This window comes from Oncorhynchus nerka, unplaced genomic scaffold, assembly GCF_034236695.1.
Source record: "Oncorhynchus nerka isolate Pitt River unplaced genomic scaffold, Oner_Uvic_2.0 unplaced_scaffold_946, whole genome shotgun sequence".
NCBI lineage: Eukaryota > Metazoa > Chordata > Actinopteri > Salmoniformes > Salmonidae > Oncorhynchus > Oncorhynchus nerka.
In genome coordinates this window covers 158,052-178,665 of record NW_027040364.1, presented here as the reverse complement: position 1 = coordinate 178,665, position 20,614 = coordinate 158,052, and the positions used below count along the sequence as shown (strand labels likewise).

The 20,614-nt window shown below is 45.2% G+C and overlaps 1 protein-coding gene across 4 annotated transcripts in view; it reads left to right on the top strand.

Moving 5' to 3' along the window:
- Positions 1-9,106: 9,106 nt before the first annotated feature.
- Positions 9,107-20,614, top strand: part of disc1 (DISC1 scaffold protein) — a 161,961-nt gene continuing 150,453 nt past the window's right edge. Inside the window, exon 1 of one of the 4 annotated variants that reach the window (XM_065016620.1) lies at positions 9,107-9,813. In XM_065016620.1, the coding sequence (XP_064872692.1) occupies positions 9,738-9,813 (76 nt within the window). In that variant the 5' untranslated portion in view covers positions 9,107-9,737. The remainder of the gene's footprint in view (positions 9,814-20,614) is intronic. The other 3 variants (XM_065016619.1, XR_010463561.1, XM_065016618.1) reach the window with 3 other exon arrangements.

The following is a 20,614-nucleotide window of genomic DNA, read 5'->3' as shown; positions in this document are numbered from 1 at the left end:
CCCCTAGTGTTATAACATGGTCATTACCACCCCCTAGTGTATTAACATGGTCATTACCATCCCCTAGTGTTATAACATGGTCATTACCACCCCCTAGTGTTGTAACATGGTCATTACAATCCCTCGTTATAACATGGTCATTACTTCCCCCTAGTGTTATAACATGGTCATTACAATCCCTAGTGTTATAACATGGTCATTACAATCCCTAGTGTTATAACATGGTCATTACAATCCCTAGTGTTATAACATGGTCATTACAATCCCTAGTGTTGTAACATGGTCATTACTTCCCCCTAGTGTTGTAACATGGTCATTACTTCCCCCTAGTGTTGTAACATGGTCATTACCACCCCCTAGTGTTGTAACATGGTCATTACAATCCCTAGTGTTATAACATGGTAATTTCCACCCCCTAGTGTTGTAACATGGTCATTACAATCCCTAGTGTTATAACATGGTCATTTCCACCCCCTAGTGTTGTAACATGGTCATTACCACCCCCTAGTGTTGTAACATGGTCATTACAATCCCTAGTGTTGTAACATGGTCATTACCACCCCCTAGTGTTGTAACATGGTCATTACAATCCCTAGTGTTGTAACATGGTCATTACAATCCCTAGTGTTATAACATGGTCATTTCCACCCCCTAGTGTTGTAACATGGTCATTACAATCCCTAGTGTTATAACATGGTCATTTCCACCCCCTAGTGTTGTAACATGGTCATTACAATCCCTAGTGTTGTAACATGGTCATTACCACCCCCTAGTGTTGTAACATGGTCATTACAATCCCTAGTGTTGTAACATGGTCATTACAATCCCTAGTGTTATAACATGGTCATTTCCACCCCCTAGTATTGTAACATGGTCATTACAATCCCTAGTGTTATAACATGGTCATTTCCACCCCCTAGTGTTGTAACATGGTCATTACAATCCCTAGTGTTATAACATGGTCATTTCCACCCCCTAGTGTTGTAACATGGTCATTACAATCCTTAGTGTTATAACATGGTCATTTCCACCCCCTAGTGTTGTAACATGGTCATTACAATCCCTAGTGTTATAACATGGTCATTACAATCCCTAGTGTTATAACATGGTCATTACAATCCCTAGTGTTATAACATGGTCATTACCACCCCCTAGTGTTGTAACATGGTCATTACAATCCCTAGTGTTATAACATGGTCATTACAATCCCTAGTGTTATAACATGGTCATTACAATCCCTAGTGTTATAACATGGTCATTACAATCCCTAGTGTTATAACATGGTCATTACCACCCCCTAGTGTTGTAACATGGTCATTACAATCCCTAGTGTTGTAACATGGTCATTACAATCCCTAGTGTTATAATATGGTCATTTCCACCCCTAGTGTTGTAACATGGTCATTACAATCCCTAGTGTTATAACATGGTCATTTCCACCCCCTAGTGTTGTAACATGGTCATTACAATCCCTAGTGTTGTAACATGGTCATTACCACCCCCTAGTGTTGTAACATGGTCATTACCACCCCCTAGTGTTGTAACATGGTCATTACAATCCCTAGTGTTATAACATGGTCATTACAATCCCTAGAGTTATAACATGGTCATTACAATCCCTAGTGTTATAACATGGTCATTACCACCCCCTAGTGTTATAACATGGTCATTACCACCCCTAGTGTTGTAACATGGTCATTACAATCCCTAGTGTTATAACATGGTCATTACAATCCCTAGTGTTATAACATGGTCATTACAATCCCTAGTGTTATAACATGGTCATTACCACCCCCTAGTGTTATAACATGGTCATTACCACCCCTAGTGTTGTAACATGGTCATTACTTCCCCCTAGTGTTGTAACATGGTCATTACCACCCCTAGTGTTGTAACATGGTCATTACAATCCCTAGTGTTATAACATGGTCATTACAATCCCTAGTGTTATAACATGGTCATTACAATCCCTAGTGTTATAACATGGTCATTACCACCCCCTAGTGTTGTAACATGGCCATTACAATCCCTAGTGTTATAACATGGTCATTACAATCCCTAGTGTTATAACATGGTCATTACAATCCCTAGTGTTATAACATGGTCATTACCACCCCCTAGTGTTATAACATGGTCATTACCACCCCTAGTGTTGTAACATGGTCATTACTTCCCCCTAGTGTTGTAACATGGTCATTACCACCCCCTAGTGTTGTAACATGGTCATTACCACCCCCTAGTGTTATAACATGGTCATTACCACCCCTAGTGTTATAACATGGCCATTACCACTCCCTAGTGTTGTAACATGGTCATTACAATCCCTAGTGTTGTAATATGGTCATTACCACCCCCTAGTGTTGTAACATGGTCATTACAATCCCTAGTGTTGTAACATGGTCATTACAATCCCTAGTGTTGTAACATGGTCATTACAATCCCTAGTGTTGTAACATGGTCATTACAATCCCTAGTGTTGTAACATGGTCATTACAATCCCTAGTGTTGTAACATGGCCATTACCACCCCCTAGTGTTATAACATGGTCTTTACCACCCCCTACTGTTATAACATGGTCATTACAATCCCTAGTGTTGTAACATGGTCATTACCACCCCCTAGTGTTATAACATGGTCATTACAATCCCTAGTGTTGTAACATGGTCATTACCACCCCCTGGTGTTATAACATGGTCATTACCACCCCCTAGTGTTGTAACATGGTCATTACAATCCCTAGTGTTATAACATGGCCATTACAATCCCTAGTGTTATAACATGGTCATTACCACCTCCTAGTGTTATAACATGGTCATTACAATCCCTAGTGTTGTAACATGGTCATTACCACCCCCTGGTGTTATAACATGGTCATTACCACCCCCTAGTGTTGTAACATGGTCATTACAATCCCTAGTGTTATAACATGGCCATTACAATCCCTAGTGTTATAACATGGTCATTACCACCCTCAAATCAGATTGGTCACATACACCTGGTTAGTAGATGTTAATGGTCACATACACATGGTTAGCAGATGTTAATACGAGTGTAGTGAAATGCTTGTGCTTCTAGTTTTGACCATGCAGTAATATCTAACATGTAATCCAGCAATTCCCCAACCACTACCTAATACACACACATCTAAAGGGGTGAATGAGAATATGTATGTATAAGTATATGGATGAGTGATGGCCGAGCGGAATAGGCAAGGTGCAGTAGATGGTATAAAATACAGTATATACATGTGATATGAGTAATGTAAGATATTTAAACATAATTAAAGTGGCATTGTTTAAGGTGACTAGTGTCCAGTGATTGGGTCTCAATGTAGGCAGCAGCCTCTCTGAGTTACTGATTGCTGTTTAGCAGTCTGATGGCCTTGAGAAAAAAAACTGTTTTTCAATCTCTCGGTCCCAGCTTTGATACACCTGTACTGACCTCACCTTCTGGATGATAGTGGGGTGAACAGGCACTGGCTCGGGTGGTTGATGTCCTTGATGATCTTTTTGGCCTTCCTGTGACATCGGGTGGTGTAGGTGTCATGGAGGGCAGGTAGTTTGCCCCCGGTGATGCGTTGTGCAGATCTCACTACCCTCTGGAGAGCCTTACGGTTGAGGGCGGAGCAGTTGCCGTACCAGGCGGCGATACAGTCCGACAGGATGCTCTCGATTGTGCATCTGTAAAAGTTTGTTAGGGTTTAGGGTGACAAGACAAATTTCTTCAGCCTCCTGAGGTTGAAGAGGCGCTGTTGCGCCTTCTTCCTCACACTGTCTGTGTGGGTGGACCATTTCAGCCTGGCTTTTCTATGGCGGTTTTGGAGCAGTGGCTTCTTCCTTGCTGAGCGGCCTTTCAGGTTACGTCGATATAGGACTCGTTTTACTGTTGATATAGATACTTTTGTACCTGTTTCCTCCAACATTTTCACAAGATCTTTTGCTGTTGTTCTTGGATTGATTTGCACTTTTCGCACCAAAGTACGTTCATCTCTAGGAGACAGAACACGTCTCCTTCCTGAGCGGTATGACGGCTGCGTGGTCCCATGGTGTTTATACTTGCGTACTATTGTTTGTACAGATGCACGTAGTACCTTCAGGCGTTTGGAAATTGCTCCCAAGGATGAACCAGACTTGTGGAGGTCTACAATTTTTTTTTTGAGGTCTTGGCTGATTTCTTCTGATTTTCCCATGACGTCAAGCAAAGAGGCACTGAGTTTGAAGGAAGGCCTTGAAATACATCCACAGGTACACCTCCAATTGACTCAAATGATGTCAATTAGCCTATCAGAAGCTTCTAAAGCCATGACATCATTTTCTGGAATTTTCCAAGCTGTTAAAATGCACAGTCAACTTAGTGTATGTAAACTTCTGACCCACTGGAATTGTGATACAGTGAATTATAAGTTAAATAATCTGTCTGTAAACAATTAATGGAAAAAATACTTGCGTCATGCACAAAGTAGATGTCCTAACCGACCTGCCAAAACTATAGTTTGTTAACAAGAAATTTGTGGAGTGGTTGAAAAACAAGTTTTTTAATGACTCCAACCTAAGTGTATGTAAACTTCAGACTTCAACTGTAAGTCATGTCAAGCCTTATTCATACAGGTTTGTTGAATAGGAAAAACATTATATATATATTTTTATCATATTTGTACTGTGTACTTAAACTTGTTTCTTTAAAGTGACTACACCTCAGCAATGTAGAACTATTTGGACTTTTCTTGGAGTATGCAACATTACCAGTTATTGTTTATGTCGCTGTCATGATAAATAAGTCTTTTGGGGGATTACATAGATTAATTTAAAAAAAAAATACATTTAGTTACATTAAACCGTTTTTTTACGCAGAATCTGTTTGAATCTCATCACGGGCTACCTTAGTATTTTAGCTAATTAGCAACTTTTCAACTACTTTCTACTTTTTTGCTACTTTGCAAATACTTAGCATGTTAGCTACCCCTAACCTTAAGCCTTTCAGCTAACCCTTCCTCTTACACTAACCTTAACCCTTTAACCTAACTCCTAACCTTAACCGATTTACGTACAGAACAATACGAATTGCTCTGAGACTAGGTTGTGTCCTGCCATGGGATATGAGGTCATGAGTCTAGGTCTGGTGATCAGACAGCTGGTTGGTTTGATCTGCCCGGCGACAGTAAGTGGCTCTAAACCATGTAGGACAAGGACTTAGAACTGCATGGGCCTGCCATTTTGCCTTAATTAGACAGTCACTAGACATTGAACCCAGTCAGGGCACCAGAGTCCCAATACAGAGACAGAGGATAAGGTCAGGAACAAAGACCTACTGTTGTGTCGGCTGACTGACTACTTGACTGCTCTGACTGTCAAACCCCTTGTCTAGAAACACGGGAGGCGGTGACCAGTGAAGCTGGGTGACAGAGGGGTCTGGGGATGGAACACAGCGAAAAGAAACTCTGGCGGGGCAAGGAGACTTTCTCCATGGGAAGTAAAGCCTTGAAGGCAATATTTCCGCAGTAGCCTATGTTATTCATAATGATATCGACAGAATAAAGCAACACAATTTGACAACGTTTCCATGACAAAAATGTACTTTAAAATATCTTACCATGGAATCATTATTGGATACGGTGTTGCTTTTTCTAAATGGATTTATAAGGAGTCCTCGTCCAATTGGACATATGCCTATTCCACCAACGTGGTCTCAGAGCATTTCGTATTATTCCATTTGTAAATCCGAGACACTCCATGTAGTACGATATGTTATGGTATGCATTCATTTGTGGATGTTTCATCATCCATTTCGTATGGTATGCATTCATTTGTGGATGTTTCATCATCCATTTCGTATGGTATGCATTCATTTGTGGATGTTTCATCATCCATTTCGTATGGTATGCATTCATTTGTGGATGTTTCATCATCCATTTCGTATGGTATGCATTCATTTGTGGATGTTTCATCATCCATTTCGTATGGTATGCATTCATTTGTGGATGTTTCATCATCCATTTCGTATGGTATGCATTCATTTGTGGATGTTTCATCATCCGTTTTGTTACAAATTACAATTTGTGCAATATGTTATGAATTTACAAAATGTACAATATGTTACATATTTGCAAATGTATGTTAAGTTAAAAATGACATTTTGTTGTGACTAAACGTTGGCTAGGTGGCTAATGTTAGCTGGCTGGCTAACGTTAACTCTAGGGGTTAGGGTTAAGGTTAGGAGTTAGGTTAAAAGGTTAAGGTTGGGGTTAGCTAACATATTAAGGTTAGATGAAGGGTTAGCTAACACGTTAAGGTTACATGAAGGGTTAGCTAACACGTTAAGGTTAGATGAAGGGTTAGCTAACACGTTAAGGTTAGATGAAGGGTTAGCTAACATGTTAAGGTTAAATGAAGGGTTAGCTGAAGGGTTAGCTAACACGTTAAGGTTAGATGAAGGGTTAGCTAACATGTTAAGGTTAGCTGAAGGGTTAGCTAACACGTTAAGGTTAGATGAAGGGTTAGCTGAAGGGTTAGCTAACACGTTAAGGTTAGATGAAGGGTTAGCTAACACGTTAAGGTTAGATGAAGGGTTAGCTAACATGTTAAGGTTAGATGAAGGGTTAGCTAACATGTTAAGGTTAGATGAAGGGTTAGCTAACACGTTAAGGTTAGATGAAGGGTTAGCTAACACGTTAAGGTTAGATGAAGGGTTAGCTAACATGTTAAGGTTAGGAGTTAGGTTAAAAGGTTAAGGTTAGGGTTAGCTAACATGTTAAGGATAGATGAAGGGTTAGCTAACACGTTAAGGTTAGATGAAGGGTTAGCTAACACATTATGGTTAGATGAAGGGTTAGCTAACATGTTAAGGTTAGGAGTTAGGTTAAAAGGTTAAGTTTAGGGTTAGGTGAAGGGTTAGCTAACATGTTAAGGATAGATGAAGGGTTAGCTAACATGTTAAGGTTAGATGAAGGGTTAGCTAACATGTTAAGGTTAGATGAAGGGTTAGCTAACATGTTAAGGTTAGGTGAAGGGTTAGCTAACATGTTAAGGTTAGATGAATTGTTAGCTAACATGTTAAGGTTAGGTGAAGGGTTAGCTAACATGTTAAGGTTAGATGAATTGTTAGCTAACACGTTAAGGTTAGATGAAGGGTTAGCTAACATGTTAAGGTTAGCTGAAGGGTTAGCTAACACGTTAAGGTTAGATGAAGGGTTAGCTGAAGGGTTAGCTAACACGTTAAGGTTAGATGAAGGGTTAGCTAACACGTTAAGGTTAGATGAAGGGTTAGCTAACATGTTAAGGTTAGATGAAGGGTTAGCTAACATGTTAAGGTTAGATGAAGGGTTAGCTAACACGTTAAGGTTAGATGAAGGGTTAGCTAACACGTTAAGGTTAGATGAAGGGTTAGCTAACATGTTAAGGTTAGGAGTTAGGTTAAAAGGTTAAGGTTAGGGTTAGCTAACATGTTAAGGATAGATGAAGGGTTAGCTAACACGTTAAGGTTAGATGAAGGGTTAGCTAACACATTATGGTTAGATGAAGGGTTAGCTAACATGTTAAGGTTAGGAGTTAGGTTAAAAGGTTAAGTTTAGGGTTAGGTGAAGGGTTAGCTAACATGTTAAGGATAGATGAAGGGTTAGCTAACATGTTAAGGTTAGATGAAGGGTTAGCTAACATGTTAAGGTTAGATGAAGGGTTAGCTAACATGTTAAGGTTAGGTGAAGGGTTAGCTAACATGTTAAGGTTAGATGAATTGTTAGCTAACATGTTAAGGTTAGGTGAAAGGTTAGCTAACATGTTAAGGTTAGATGAATTGTTAGCTAACATGCTAAGGTTAGATGAAGGGTTAGCTAACATGTTAGGGTTAGGTGAAGGGTTAGCTAACATGTTAAGTAGTTGCAAAGTTGCTAAAGTTGTTTGTGATGAGATTCAAACATGCAACCTTTTACTTAAAACCAGTTCAATGTAATCCCCAAAAATAATTATTTATCATGAGAGAGCCATGAACAATAACTAGTAATGCTGCATACTCACAGAAAGGTAAAACGTTCTCCTTTCTGGTAGAATACATTGCTGAGGTGTAGTCACTTTTGAGGACACAAGCTCAAGTACATAGTACAAAAATAATACAAATGTGAAAATATTAAATATATGATCATGTATTTCCAGCTCTGTCACGACTTCCGCAGAAGTTGGTCCCTCTCCTTGTTCCGGCCGCGGTCGAAGTCACCGACCTTCAAGCCATCACTGATCCACTTTTCATTTCCCATTGGTTTTGTCTTGTCTTCCATCACACCTGGTTCCAATTCCATCAATGACATGTTGTGTATTTAACCCTCTGTTCCCCCCCTATGTCCTTGTCTGTAATTGTTTCTTGTAGTGCTTGTGCAACGGTATGCTGGTTATTACCGGGTTTTGTTTGACCCATTCCATGTATTGTTCTGTTGACGCTGGTTTATGTTGATTAAACGACACCGTTGTAAACCAGTTTCCGCTCTCCTGCGCCTGACTTCTCTGCCGCCAGTACGCACCTCATTACAAACTCATACAAAACCGTATGAGTCAGGCCTGAAGTGACTGACATGCTTTCTAAATATAGTATAATCAATTTATAAAACGACTAACTATAAGGTATCACATTCCTTATAACTGTAAAATAGATATTTGTTTAGTGTTGGAGAAAATGTAAAAAAAAATTCTAAAGATCAAAACGTCTCCGTCTCACAGCGCTCGAGCTTGGCTTCCTGAACCACTGTGTCCGTGAGAGCCGTTTGGATAGACGGTGTCCACAGATCGATTTATCAGCGAAAATATCGATCGGAATCAGTAACTACGCAGGTCCCCTAAATAGGGAACTTCACATCTAACAGGTCCTTTTATCTCATGTAACCATACCAAACATAACATATACTACGGGAATGAAATGGACTATGTTATGTCTAGTCTATGCGACTAGTCTGGTTGCGCACTAGAATACATCAATAATACAGTTGGCGACAACAATATTATTACAATTATTAGGCTATTTTCATTTATTCTAAGTCAATACAAGTAACCATGCATTTCTGTAAACTATTATATCTCAGCATTCTCAGCTATTGGCTCTTGTCTTGCCCTTTTAAAAGGCGGCCTGAAGGCGAAGGAGTCAAATTCCATCTCACGTAGGAAGCAGCACCTCCTCACGTTTCTCCCTTCTTCCACCACGACGCATAACGGGTCCGCATCAACAGGCAGAATAAGGGAGAGCTTTATTCCTCTTCGGTTGGATTATAACGGTATTGACACATGCTACGGTAATCCACTTTTATAATAATAGCGCGTTTTCTAGCGTTTTATCGTTTTGAACGAGTTGGTTCCCATTTTATCTGAAATGAACCTTCTTTCTATGGTTGTCAAAGTTTATCTTGATGCAACATAGTGAATTGACGCCCAAGAGGAATCAAGTTATTTAACGATTTTCGACACAAAGCAGAATATTTGATTACGGACATGTAAGCATTTCACGGTAAGGTCTACCTACACCTGTTATATTCGGCGCATGTGACAAATACAAATGGATTTGATTTGATATGAGGAACAAGCGGAGAGAGGGAGAATCGAACAGCCTGCTACTTTCCCCAGCGGAAATGAGCTCAGTCGGGGGGTTTTCCATCTTTTAGAACATGACGGGTTTCAGCCACTACTTGCTGCCGGTGGAACCCTGAAGGTTCTCATTCCACAACCAAAATCTTTTGATTCGGATGGAATGTCAAAGTAACTCAAATGGACTACAACTACACGGACCGCAGCGACGCGCAACATAATCATCATCATCACCACTGCGAAGGAGGCATGGAAGGTAACCAACCTAAATTAATTCTTATCATCTTGCCAGGCTATTTATATAAGTTGTTTGCATTTATACTATATCGTTGTAGCTTCATAGGCTAACATACGGACTGACTAAGTGTAGACCACATTTTTACCAAATGCTACATGATAGGTCAATGGCTTTTTACTCAGCAGTTATTTTGGTAACGACGTGACCTCATTGGAAGGTGGTGTCTCTGAACCAGCTTCCTATTCATAGTGATCGATTGTTCTTGGTATTATGCTATTGACATAAGGGATGGATAGAATGTTGTGGTATGAGAGAGGCCCACAGTAGGAAACCTTTGTCAGACAGCTACAATGTTGTCAGTGTTATGGGTTAGTATAAATGACAAGATCCACTTAGTGCTTAGGCTGTTATGTAGCTATTCACTCAATGGGGAGTGATGACGGTGCACGATATGTATCAATAGTTCTGTTTCCATGAATCTTTGTCTTTCATATCCTTGGTTGTTTTACATGAACTTACCCTCCAGGCTTTCCTAATAGATTAAATACATATCGAGTGTTGCTCAATGGAGTGGTGCCTATAATAAGCCAATCATTTAGAATGTTAATACATGTCAGACAAAACTACTGTGTCTGTCTGTCTGTCTGTCTGTCTGTCTGTCTGTCTGTCTGTCTGTAGGGCTGTCTGTCTGTCTGTCTGTCTGTCTGTCTGTCTGTCTGTCTGTCTCTCTGTCTGTCTGTCTGTAGGGCTGTCTGTCTCTCTGTCTGTCTGTCTGTCTGTCTGTCTGTCTGTCTGTCTGTCTGTCTGTCTGTCTGTCTGTCTGTCTGTCTGTGTCTGTCTCTCTGTCTGTCTGTAAGGCTGTCTGTCTGTCTGTCTGTCTGTCTGTCTGTCTGTCTGTCTGTGTCTGTCTCTCTGTCTGTCTGTAAGGCTGTCTGTCTGTCTGTCTGTCTGTCTGTCTGTCTGTCTGTCTGTCTGTGTCTGTCTCTCTGTCTGTCTGTAAGGCTGTCTGTCTGTCTGTCTGTCTGTCTGTCTGTCTGTCTGTCTGTCTGTCTGTAGGTCTGTCTGTCTGTCTGTCTGTGTCTGTCTCTCTGTCTGTCTGTCTGTGTCTGTCTCTCTGTCTGTCTGTAAGGCTGTCTGTCTGTAGGGCTGTCTGTCTGTCTGTCTGTCTGTCTGTCTGTCTGTCTGTCTGTCTGTCTGTCTGTCTGTCTGTCTGTCTGTCTGTAGGTCTGTCTGTCTGTCTGTCTGTAGGTCTGTCTGTCTGTCTGTCTGTCTGTAGGTCTGTCTGTCTGTAGGGCAGCACTTTGAGATATCAGCTGATGTACGAAGGGCTATATAAATACATTTGATTTGATTAGTAGTGGATCTCACTGTGCTCAGAGAGGCTTTATGGGCCACCAGGTAACAGGGTGACTACACCCTGTTGGGTAACCATATCACCATGGAGTGGTCATACCCTCGGGGTAACCATACCACCATGGAGTGGACATACCCTCGGGGTAACCATACCACCATGGAGTGGACATACCCTCGGGGTAACCATACCACCATGGAGTGGTCATACCCTCGGGGTAACCATACCACCATGGAGTGGACATACCCTCGGGGTAACCATACCACCATGGAGTGGACATACCCTCGGGGTAACCATACCACCATGGAGTGGACATACCCTCGGGGTAACCATACCACCATGGAGTGGTCATACCCTCTGGGTAACCATACCACCATGGAGTGGTCATACCCTCGGGGTAACCATACCACCATGGAGTGGTCATACCCTCGGGGTAACCATGGAGTGGTCATACCCTCGGGGTAACCATATCACCATGGAGTGGTCATACCCTCGGGGTAACCATACCACCATGGAGTGGACATACCCTCAGGGTAACCATACCACCATGGAGTGGTCATACCCTCGGGGTAACCATACCACCATGGAGTGGACATACCCTCGGGGTAACCATATCACCATGGAGTGGACATACCCTCGGGGTAACCATACCACCATGGAGTGGACATACCCTCGGGGTAACCATACCACCATGGAGTGGACATACCCTCGGGGTAACCATACCACCATGGAGTGGACATACCACCATGGAGTGGTCATACCCTCGGGGTAACCATACCACCATGGAGTGGTCATACCCTCGGGGTAACCATACCACCATGGAGTGGTCATACCCTCGGGGTAACCATACCACCATGGAGTGGACATACCACCATGGAGTGGTCATACCCTCAGGGTAACCATACCACCATGGAGTGGACATACCCTCGGGGTAACCATACCACCATGGAGTGGACATACCCTCGGGGTAACCATATCACCATGGAGTGGTCATACCCTCGGGGTAACCATACCACCATGGAGTGGACATACCCTCGGGGTAACCATACCACCATGGAGTGGACATACCCTCGGGGTAACCATACCACCATGGAGTGGACATACCCTCGGGGTAACCATACCACCATGGAGTGGACATACCCTCGGGGTAACCATACCACCATGGAGTGGACATACCCTCGGGGTAACCATACCACCATGGAGTGGACATACCCTCGGGGTAACCATACCACCATGGAGTGGACATACCCTCGGGGTAACCATACCACCATGGAGTGGACATACCCTCGGGGTAACCATACCACCATGGAGTGGACATACCCTCGGGGTAACCATACCACCATGGAGTGGTCATACCCTCGGGGTAACCATACCACCATGGAGTGGTCATCCTCTGAGTCTGCTTCTGGCCTTGGTTAACTATTGGCCTTTTATATAATATAAATAGAGGGAAGTCCCTATTCCGTCTCGTGGAAAATGTCCTCCGCTACTGGTCAGACTGCTGATCAGAGAGTTAGCCGGTAACGTTTTTCTCATATTGATATCAATCATGACTGTTTTGGACACTTTTAAGTATGGAAGAAATGTGTATGTTGTTAACATGTGAAGGACATCTTTCACCCTCTCTTCTGACAGTTACACACGGTTTTCTTTCCCTGGTTTCTGTCTGCTGATCGTTACATTACTGGCCCTATGTGACAACGTGTACACAGCAGCAACCCACATGAGATCGTGTGTGTGTGTGTGTGTGAGTATCTGCACCAGGGTGTGTGTATCATTATTTTCAGCTGGTTTATGTGTCCCATGTGACAGTACAGGAAGTGTGTGCCTGGGCCAACCCTGCCTCGACTGCTGCTGTTATATTTCATATGATGCAGTTTCAGGAACAGTTTCAGGAACAGTTTCTCAACAATCCTCACAGGCATAGCAATGTCTATCCATTAGGATGTGAGAGCTAAATGTACATGTAATTCCCTTCCACAAAAGCCAAGATTGAATGAGATTTAGAATAGAGCCCGAAATGATAAAAAACAACATTAGGGGAAACAGCGCTACTGTTCCCCCCCCCCCCAGCGCCTTTGTTCATGTTTTTGTTTTGTTCATGAAACGGAGCAGAGGAGGAGAGGATTGAAACGGAGCAGACGAGGAGAGGAGCAGAGGAGCAGAGGAGGAGAGGATTGAAACGGAGCAGAGGAGGAGAGGATTGAAACGGAGCAGAGGAGGAGAGGAGGAGAGGAGGAGAGGATTGTCTGGCAGCATGGAAAGTAGGACCATGTGGATGTTAGCGGACGGCTAGAGACGACAGGCAGGCTGTTAGCGGTAGCAGAGAGCATGTTTCAGGGCCATGCGGACGGCTAGAGACGACAGGCAGGCTGTTAGCGGTAGCAGAGAGCATGTTTCAGGGCCATGCGGACGGCTAGAGACGACAGGCAGGCTGTTAGCGGTAGCAGAGAGCATGTTTCAGGACCATCAAATCAAAATCTATAATGAATAATGAGGCTATATAATCAAATCAAATCTTAGTCACATCTGCCGACTACAATGTAGAATTTCAAGTGAAATGCTGACTTACAACTTAACCAGCAATGCAGTTAAAAAAAAGTTTAAAAATGAGAAATGCAAATAATTAAAGAGTAAAGTAACAATAGCGAGACTATATACAGGGGGTACCGGTACAGAGTCAATGTGGAGACTATATACAGGGGGTACCGGTACAGAGTCAATGTGGAGGCTATATACAGGGGGTACCGGTACAGAGTCAATGTGGAGGCTATATACAGGGGGTACCAGTACAGAGTCAATGTGGAGGATATATACAGGGGGTGCTGGTACAGAGTCAATGTGCCAGGGCACCGGTGTCGAGGTAATATGTACATGTAGATGGAGTTATTAAAGTGACTATACATAGATAATAACAGAGAATAGCAGCAGAGTAGAAGGTGGGGGGGGGGGGGGGCAATGCAAATAGTCTGGGTAGCCATTTGATTAGATGTTCAGGAGTCCATCCTTCTTCTTCCTCCAAACCGGCGAGTGGAGTTTAGACCCCAAATCTCAATTTTTGTCTCATCAGACCACATGGCCTTCTCCCATTCCTCCTCTGGATCATCCAGATGGTCATTGGCAAACTTCAGGCGGGCCTGGACATGCGCTGGCTTGAGCAGGGGGACCTTGCGTGCAGGATTTTAATCCATGACGGCGTAGTGTGTTACTAAAGGTTTTCTTTGAGACTGTGGTCCCAGCTCTCTTCAGGTCATTGACCAGGTCCTGCCGTGTAGTTCTGGGCTGAACCCTCACCTTCCTCATGATCATTGATGCCCCACGAGGTGAGATCTTGCATGGAGCCCCAGACCGAGGGTGATTGACTGTCATCTTGAACTTCTTCCATTTTCTAATAATTGCGCCAACAGTTGTTGCCTTCTCACCAAGCTTCTTGCCTATTGTCCTGTAGCCCATCCCAGCCTTGTGCAGGTCTACAATTGTACCCCTGATGTCCTTACACAGCTCTCTGGTCTTGGCCATTGTGGAGAGGTTGGAGTCTGTTTGATTGAGTGTGTGGACAGGTGTCTTTTATACAGGTAACCAGTTCAAACAGGTGCAGTTAATACAGGTAATGAGTGGAGAACAGGAGGGCTTCTTAAAGAAAAACTAACAGGTCTGTGAGAGCTGGAATTCTTACTCTCTGATCAAATACTTATGTCATGCAATAAAATGAAAATGAATTACTTAGAAATCATACAATGTGATTTTCTGGATTTTTGTTTTAGATTCCGTCTCTCACAGTTGAAGTGTACCTATGATAAAAATTACAGACCTCTACATGCTTTGTAAGTAGGAAACACTGCCGATTTTGCAGGTTATCAAATACTTGTTCTCCCCACTGTATACAGTGTCATGTCATAGGAGATAGAAGCAGAGCTTCCATGTCTGTTGTGTCTTAGGAGATAGAAGCAGAGCTTCCATGTCTGTCGTGTCTTAGGAGATAGAAGCAGAGCTTCCATGTCTGTCGTTTCATAGGAGATAGAAGCAGAGCTTCCATGTCTGTCATGTCTTAGGAGATACAAGCAGAGCTTCCATGTCTGTTGTGTCTTAGGAGATAGAAGCAGAGCTTCCATGTCTGTTGTGTCTTAGGAGATAGAAGCAGAGCTTCCATGTCTGTCGTGTCTTAGGAGATAGAAGCAGAGCTTCCATGTCTGTCATGTCTTAGGAGATAGAAGCAGAGCTTCCATGTCTGTCATGTCTTAGGAGATAGAAGCAGAGCTTCCATGTCTGTCATGTCTTAGGAGATAGAAGCAGAGCTTCCATGTCTGTTGTGTCTTAGGAGATAGAAGCAGAGCTTCCATGTCTGTCATGTCTTAGGAGATAGAAGCAGAGCTTCCATGTCTGTCATGTCTTAGGAGATAGAAGCAGAGCTTCCATGTCTGTCATGTCTTAGGAGATAGAATTAGATTAGATTAGTGTCCCGGGTTGGAGCGGGTTGGAGCGAGCGGTCGCATCTGCACTCGGTCCGCAGGAGACTCTGCTAGCTAGCCAACAGCTAGCCAACGTCTACCGAACAGAACTTCTGCACTCAACAATCCGGTCGCATTTCGCTTCGCTCCACAGGTAGTATCACATTTTTCATTTCATTTCATTACAGTACAACGGCTTGATTATCAAGCCGTTGTACTGTGTAGTCTAGAGCGATTTCCTAGGTTAACTAGCCAGCTATTGTCGTTCTTTTAACGCAACGTAACGTAATCAACACTGCTAGCTAGCCAGCTAGCCCCGAATAGCAGCACAGTAGAAACTATTACACTCAACGGAACGACTTGATTAGTGTAGTGTCAACAACGCAGCCAATGCCAACTAGCCTACTTAGTCAACAACGCAGCCTCTGCCAGCTAGCCTACTTCAGCAGTACTGTATCATTTTAATCATTTTAGTCAATAAGATTCTTGCTACGTAAGCTTAACTCTCTGAACACTCGTGACGTGTAGTCCACTTGTCATTCCAATCTCCTTTGCATTAGCGTAGCCTCTTGTGTAGCCTGTCAACTATGTGTCTGTCTATCCCTGTTCTCTCCTCTCTGCACAGACCATACAAACGCTCCACACCGCGTGGCCGCGGCCACCCTAATCTGGTGGTCCCAGCGCGCACGACCCACGTGGAGTTCCAGGTCTCCGGTAGCCTCTGGAACTGCCGATCTGCGGCCAACAAGGCAGAGTTCATCTCCGCCTATGTCTCCCTCCAGTCCCTCGACTTCTTGGCACTGACGGAAACATGGATCACCACAGACAACACTGCTACTCCTACTGCTCTCTCTTCGTCTGCCCACGTGTTCTCGCACACCCCGAGAGCTTCTGGTCAGCGGGGTGGTGGCACCGGGATCCTCATCTCTCCCAAGTGGTCATTCTCTCTTTCTCCCCTTACCCATCTGTCTATCGCCTCCTTTGAATTCCATGCTGTCACAGTTACCAGCCCTTTCAAGCTTAACATCCTTATCATTTATCGCCCTCCAGGTTCCCTCGGAGAGTTCATCAATGAGCTTGATGCCTTGATAAGCTCCTTTCCTGAGGACGGCTCACCTCTCACAGTTCTGGGCGACTTTAACCTCCCCACGCCTACCTTTGACTCATTCCTCTCTGCCTCCTTCTTTCCACTCCTCTCCTCTTTTGACCTCACCCTCTCACCTTCCCCCCTACTCACAAGGCAGGAAATACGCTCGACCTCATCTTTACTAGATGCTGTTCTTCCACTAACCTCGTTGCAACTCCCCTCCAAGTCTCCGACCACTACCTTGTATCCTTTTCCCTCTCGCTCTCATCCAACACTTCCCACACTGCCCCTACTCGGATGGTATCGCGCCGTCCCAACCTTCGCTCTCTCTCCCCGCTACTCTCTCCTCTTCCATCCTATCATCTCTTCCCTCTGCTCAAACCTTCTCCAACCTATCTCCTGATTCTGCCTCCTCAACCCTCCTCTCCTCCCTTTCTGCATCCTTTGACTCTCTATGTCCCCTATCCTCCAGGCCGGCTCGGTCCTCCCCTCCCGCTCCGTGGCTCGACGACTCATTGCGAGCTCACAGAACAGGGCTCCGGGCAGCCGAGCGGAAATGGAGGAAAACTCGCCTCCCTGCGGACCTGACATCCTTTCACTCCCTCCTCTCTACATTTTCCTCTTCTCTCTCTGCTGCTAAAGCCACTTTCTACCACTCTAAATTCCAAGCATCTGCCTCTAACCCTAGGAAGCTCTTTGCAACCTTCTCCTCCCTCCTGAATCCTCCTCCCCTCCCCCCTCCTCCCTCTCTGCAGATGACTTCGTCAACCATTTTGAAAAGAAGGTCGACGACATCCGATCCTCGTTTGCTAAGTCAAACGACACCGCTGGTTCTGCTCACACTGCCCTACCCTGTGCTCTGACCTCTTTCTCCCCTCTCTCTCCAGATGAAATCTCGCGTCTTGTGACGGCCGGCCGCCCTACAACCTGCCCGCTTGACCCTATCCCCTCCTCTCTTCTCCAGACCATTTCCGGAGACCTCCTCCCTTACCTCACCTCGCTCATCAACTCATCCCTGACCGCTGGCTACGTCCCTTCCGTCTTCAAGAGAGCGAGAGTTGCACCCCTTCTGAAAAACCTACACTCGATCCCTCCGATGTCAACAACTACAGACCAGTATCCCTTCTTTCTTTTCTCTCCAAAACTCTTGAACGTGCCGTCCTTGGCCAGCTCTCCCGCTATCTCTCAGAATGACCTTCTTGATCCAAATCAGTCAGGTTTCAAGACTAGTCATTCAACTGAGACTGCTCTTCTCTGTATCACGGAGGCGCTCCGCACTGCTAAAGCTAACTCTCTCTCCTCTGCTCTCATCCTTCTAGACCTATCGGCTGCCTTCGATACTGTGAACCATCAGATCCTCCTCTCCACCCTCTCCGAGTTGGGCATCTCCGGCGCGGCCCACGCTTGATTGCGTCCTACATGACAGGTCGCTCCTACCAGGTGGCGTGGCGAGAATCCGTCTCCACACCACGTGCTCTCACCACTGGTGTCCCCCAGGGCTCTGTTCTAGGCCCTCTCCTATTCTCGCTATACACCAAGTCACTTGGCTCTGTCATAACCTCACATGGTCTCTCCTATCATTGCTATGCAGACGACACACAATTAATCTTCTCCTTTCCCCTTCTGATGACCAGGTGGCGAATCGCATCTCTGCATGTCTGGCAGACATATCCGTGTGGATGACGGATCACCACCTCAAGCTGAACCTCGGCAAGACGGAGCTGCTCTTCCTCCCGGGAAGGACTGCCCGTTCCATGATCTCGCCATCACGGTTGACAACTCCATTGTGTCCTCCTCCCAGAGCGCTAAGAACCTTGGCGTGATCCTGGACAACACCCTGTCGTTCTCAACTAACATCAAGGCGGTGGCCCGTTCCTGTAGGTTCATGCTCTACAACATCCGCAGAGTACGACCCTGCCTCACACAGGAAGCGGCGCAGGTCCTAATCCAGGCACTTGTCATCTCCCGTCTGGATTACTGCAACTCGCTGTTGGCTGGGCTCCCTGCCTGTGCCATTAAACCCCTACAACTCATCCAGAACGCCGCAGCCCGTCTGGTGTTCAACCTTCCCAAGTTCTCTCACGTCACCCCGCTCCTCCGCTCCCTCCACTGGCTTCCAGTTGAAGCTCGCATCCGCTACAAGACCATGGTGCTTGCCTACGGAGCTGTGAGGGGAACGGCACCTCAGTACCTCCAGGCTCTGATCAGGCCCTACACCCAAACAAGGGCACTGCGTTCATCCACCTCTGGCCTGCTCGCCTCCCTACCACTGAGGAAGTACAGTTCCCGCTCAGCCCAGTCAAAACTGTTCGCTGCTCTGGCCCCCCAATGGTGGAACAAACTCCCTCACGACGCCAGGACAGCGGAGTCAATCACCACCTTCCGGAGACACCTGAAACCCCACCTCTTTAAGGAATACCTAGGATAGGATAAAGTAATCCCTCTCACCCCCTCCCCTGAAAAGATTTAGATGCACTACTGTTCCACTGGAGGTCATAAGGTGAATGCACCAATTTGTAAGTCGCTCTGGATAAGAGCGTCTGCTAAATGACTTAAATGTAAATGTAAATGTCTTAGGAGATAGAAGCAGAGCTTCCATGTCTGTCATGTCATAGGAGATAGAGGCAGAGCTTCCATGTCTGTTGGCGACGCCCTCATGTTAAACACAGTTCCCATTGGCTCACTTCAGTTCAGGATGTTAAAGACAGCTTTCCATTGGTTGAGGGAGGTGAACAGGAATGCAGAGGATGTCATAAAAACAAAGGTTTGTGGATCTGCAGAGCTAATCTCTCCCAGAGACAGGCTAGGATCTGCAGAGCTAATCTCTCCCAGAGACAGGCTTGGATCTGCAGAGCTAATCTCTCCCAGAGACAGGCTAGGATCTGCAGAGCTAATCTCTCCCAGAGACAGGCTAGGATCTGCAGAGCTAATCTCTCCCAGAGACAGGCTAGGATCTGCAGAGCTAATCTCTCCCAGAGACAGGCTAGGATCTGCAGGGCTAATCTCTCCCAGAGACAGGCTAGGATCTGCAGGGCTAATCTCTCCCAGAGACAGGCTAGGATCTGCAGAGCTAATCTCTCCCAGAGACAGGCTAGGATCTGCAGAGCTAATCTCTCCCAGAGACAGGCTAGGATCTGCAGAGCTAATCTCTCCCAGAGACAGGCTAGGATCTGCAGAGCTAATCTCTCCCAGAGACAGGCTAGGATCTGCAGAGCTAATCTCTCCCAGAGACAGGCTGGGATCTGCAGAGCTAATCTCTCCCAGAGACAGACTAGGATCTGCAGAGCTAATCTCTCCCAGAGACAGGCTAGGATCTGCAGAGCTAATCTCTCCCAGAGACAGGCTAGGATCTGCAGAGCTAATCTCTCCCAGAGACAGGCTAGGATCTGCAGAGCTAATCTCTCCCAGAGACAGGCTAGGATCTGCAGAGCTAATCTCTCCCAGAGACAGGCTAGGATCTGCAGAGCTAATCTCTCCCAGAGACAGGCTAGGATCTGCAGAGCTAATCTCTCCCAGAGACAGGCTAGGATCTGCAGAGCTAATCTCTCCCAGAGACAGGCTAGGATCTGCAGAGCTAATCTCTCCCAGAGACAGGCCAGGATCTGCAGAGCTAATCTCTCCCAGAGACAGGCCAGGATCTGCAGAGCTAATCTCTCCCAGAGACAGGCCAGGATCTGCAGAGCTAATCTCTCCCAGAGACAGGCTAGGATCTGCAGAGCTAATCTCTCCCAGAGACAGGCCAGGATCTGCAGAGCTAATCTCTCCCAGAGACAGGCCAGGATCTGCAGAGCTAATCTCTCCCAGAGACAGGCCAGGATCTGCAGAGCTAATATCTCCCAGAGACAGGCTAGGATCTGCAGAGCTAATCTCTCCCAGAGACAGGCTAGGATCTGCAGAGCTAATCTCTCCCAGAGACAGGCTAGGATCTGCAGA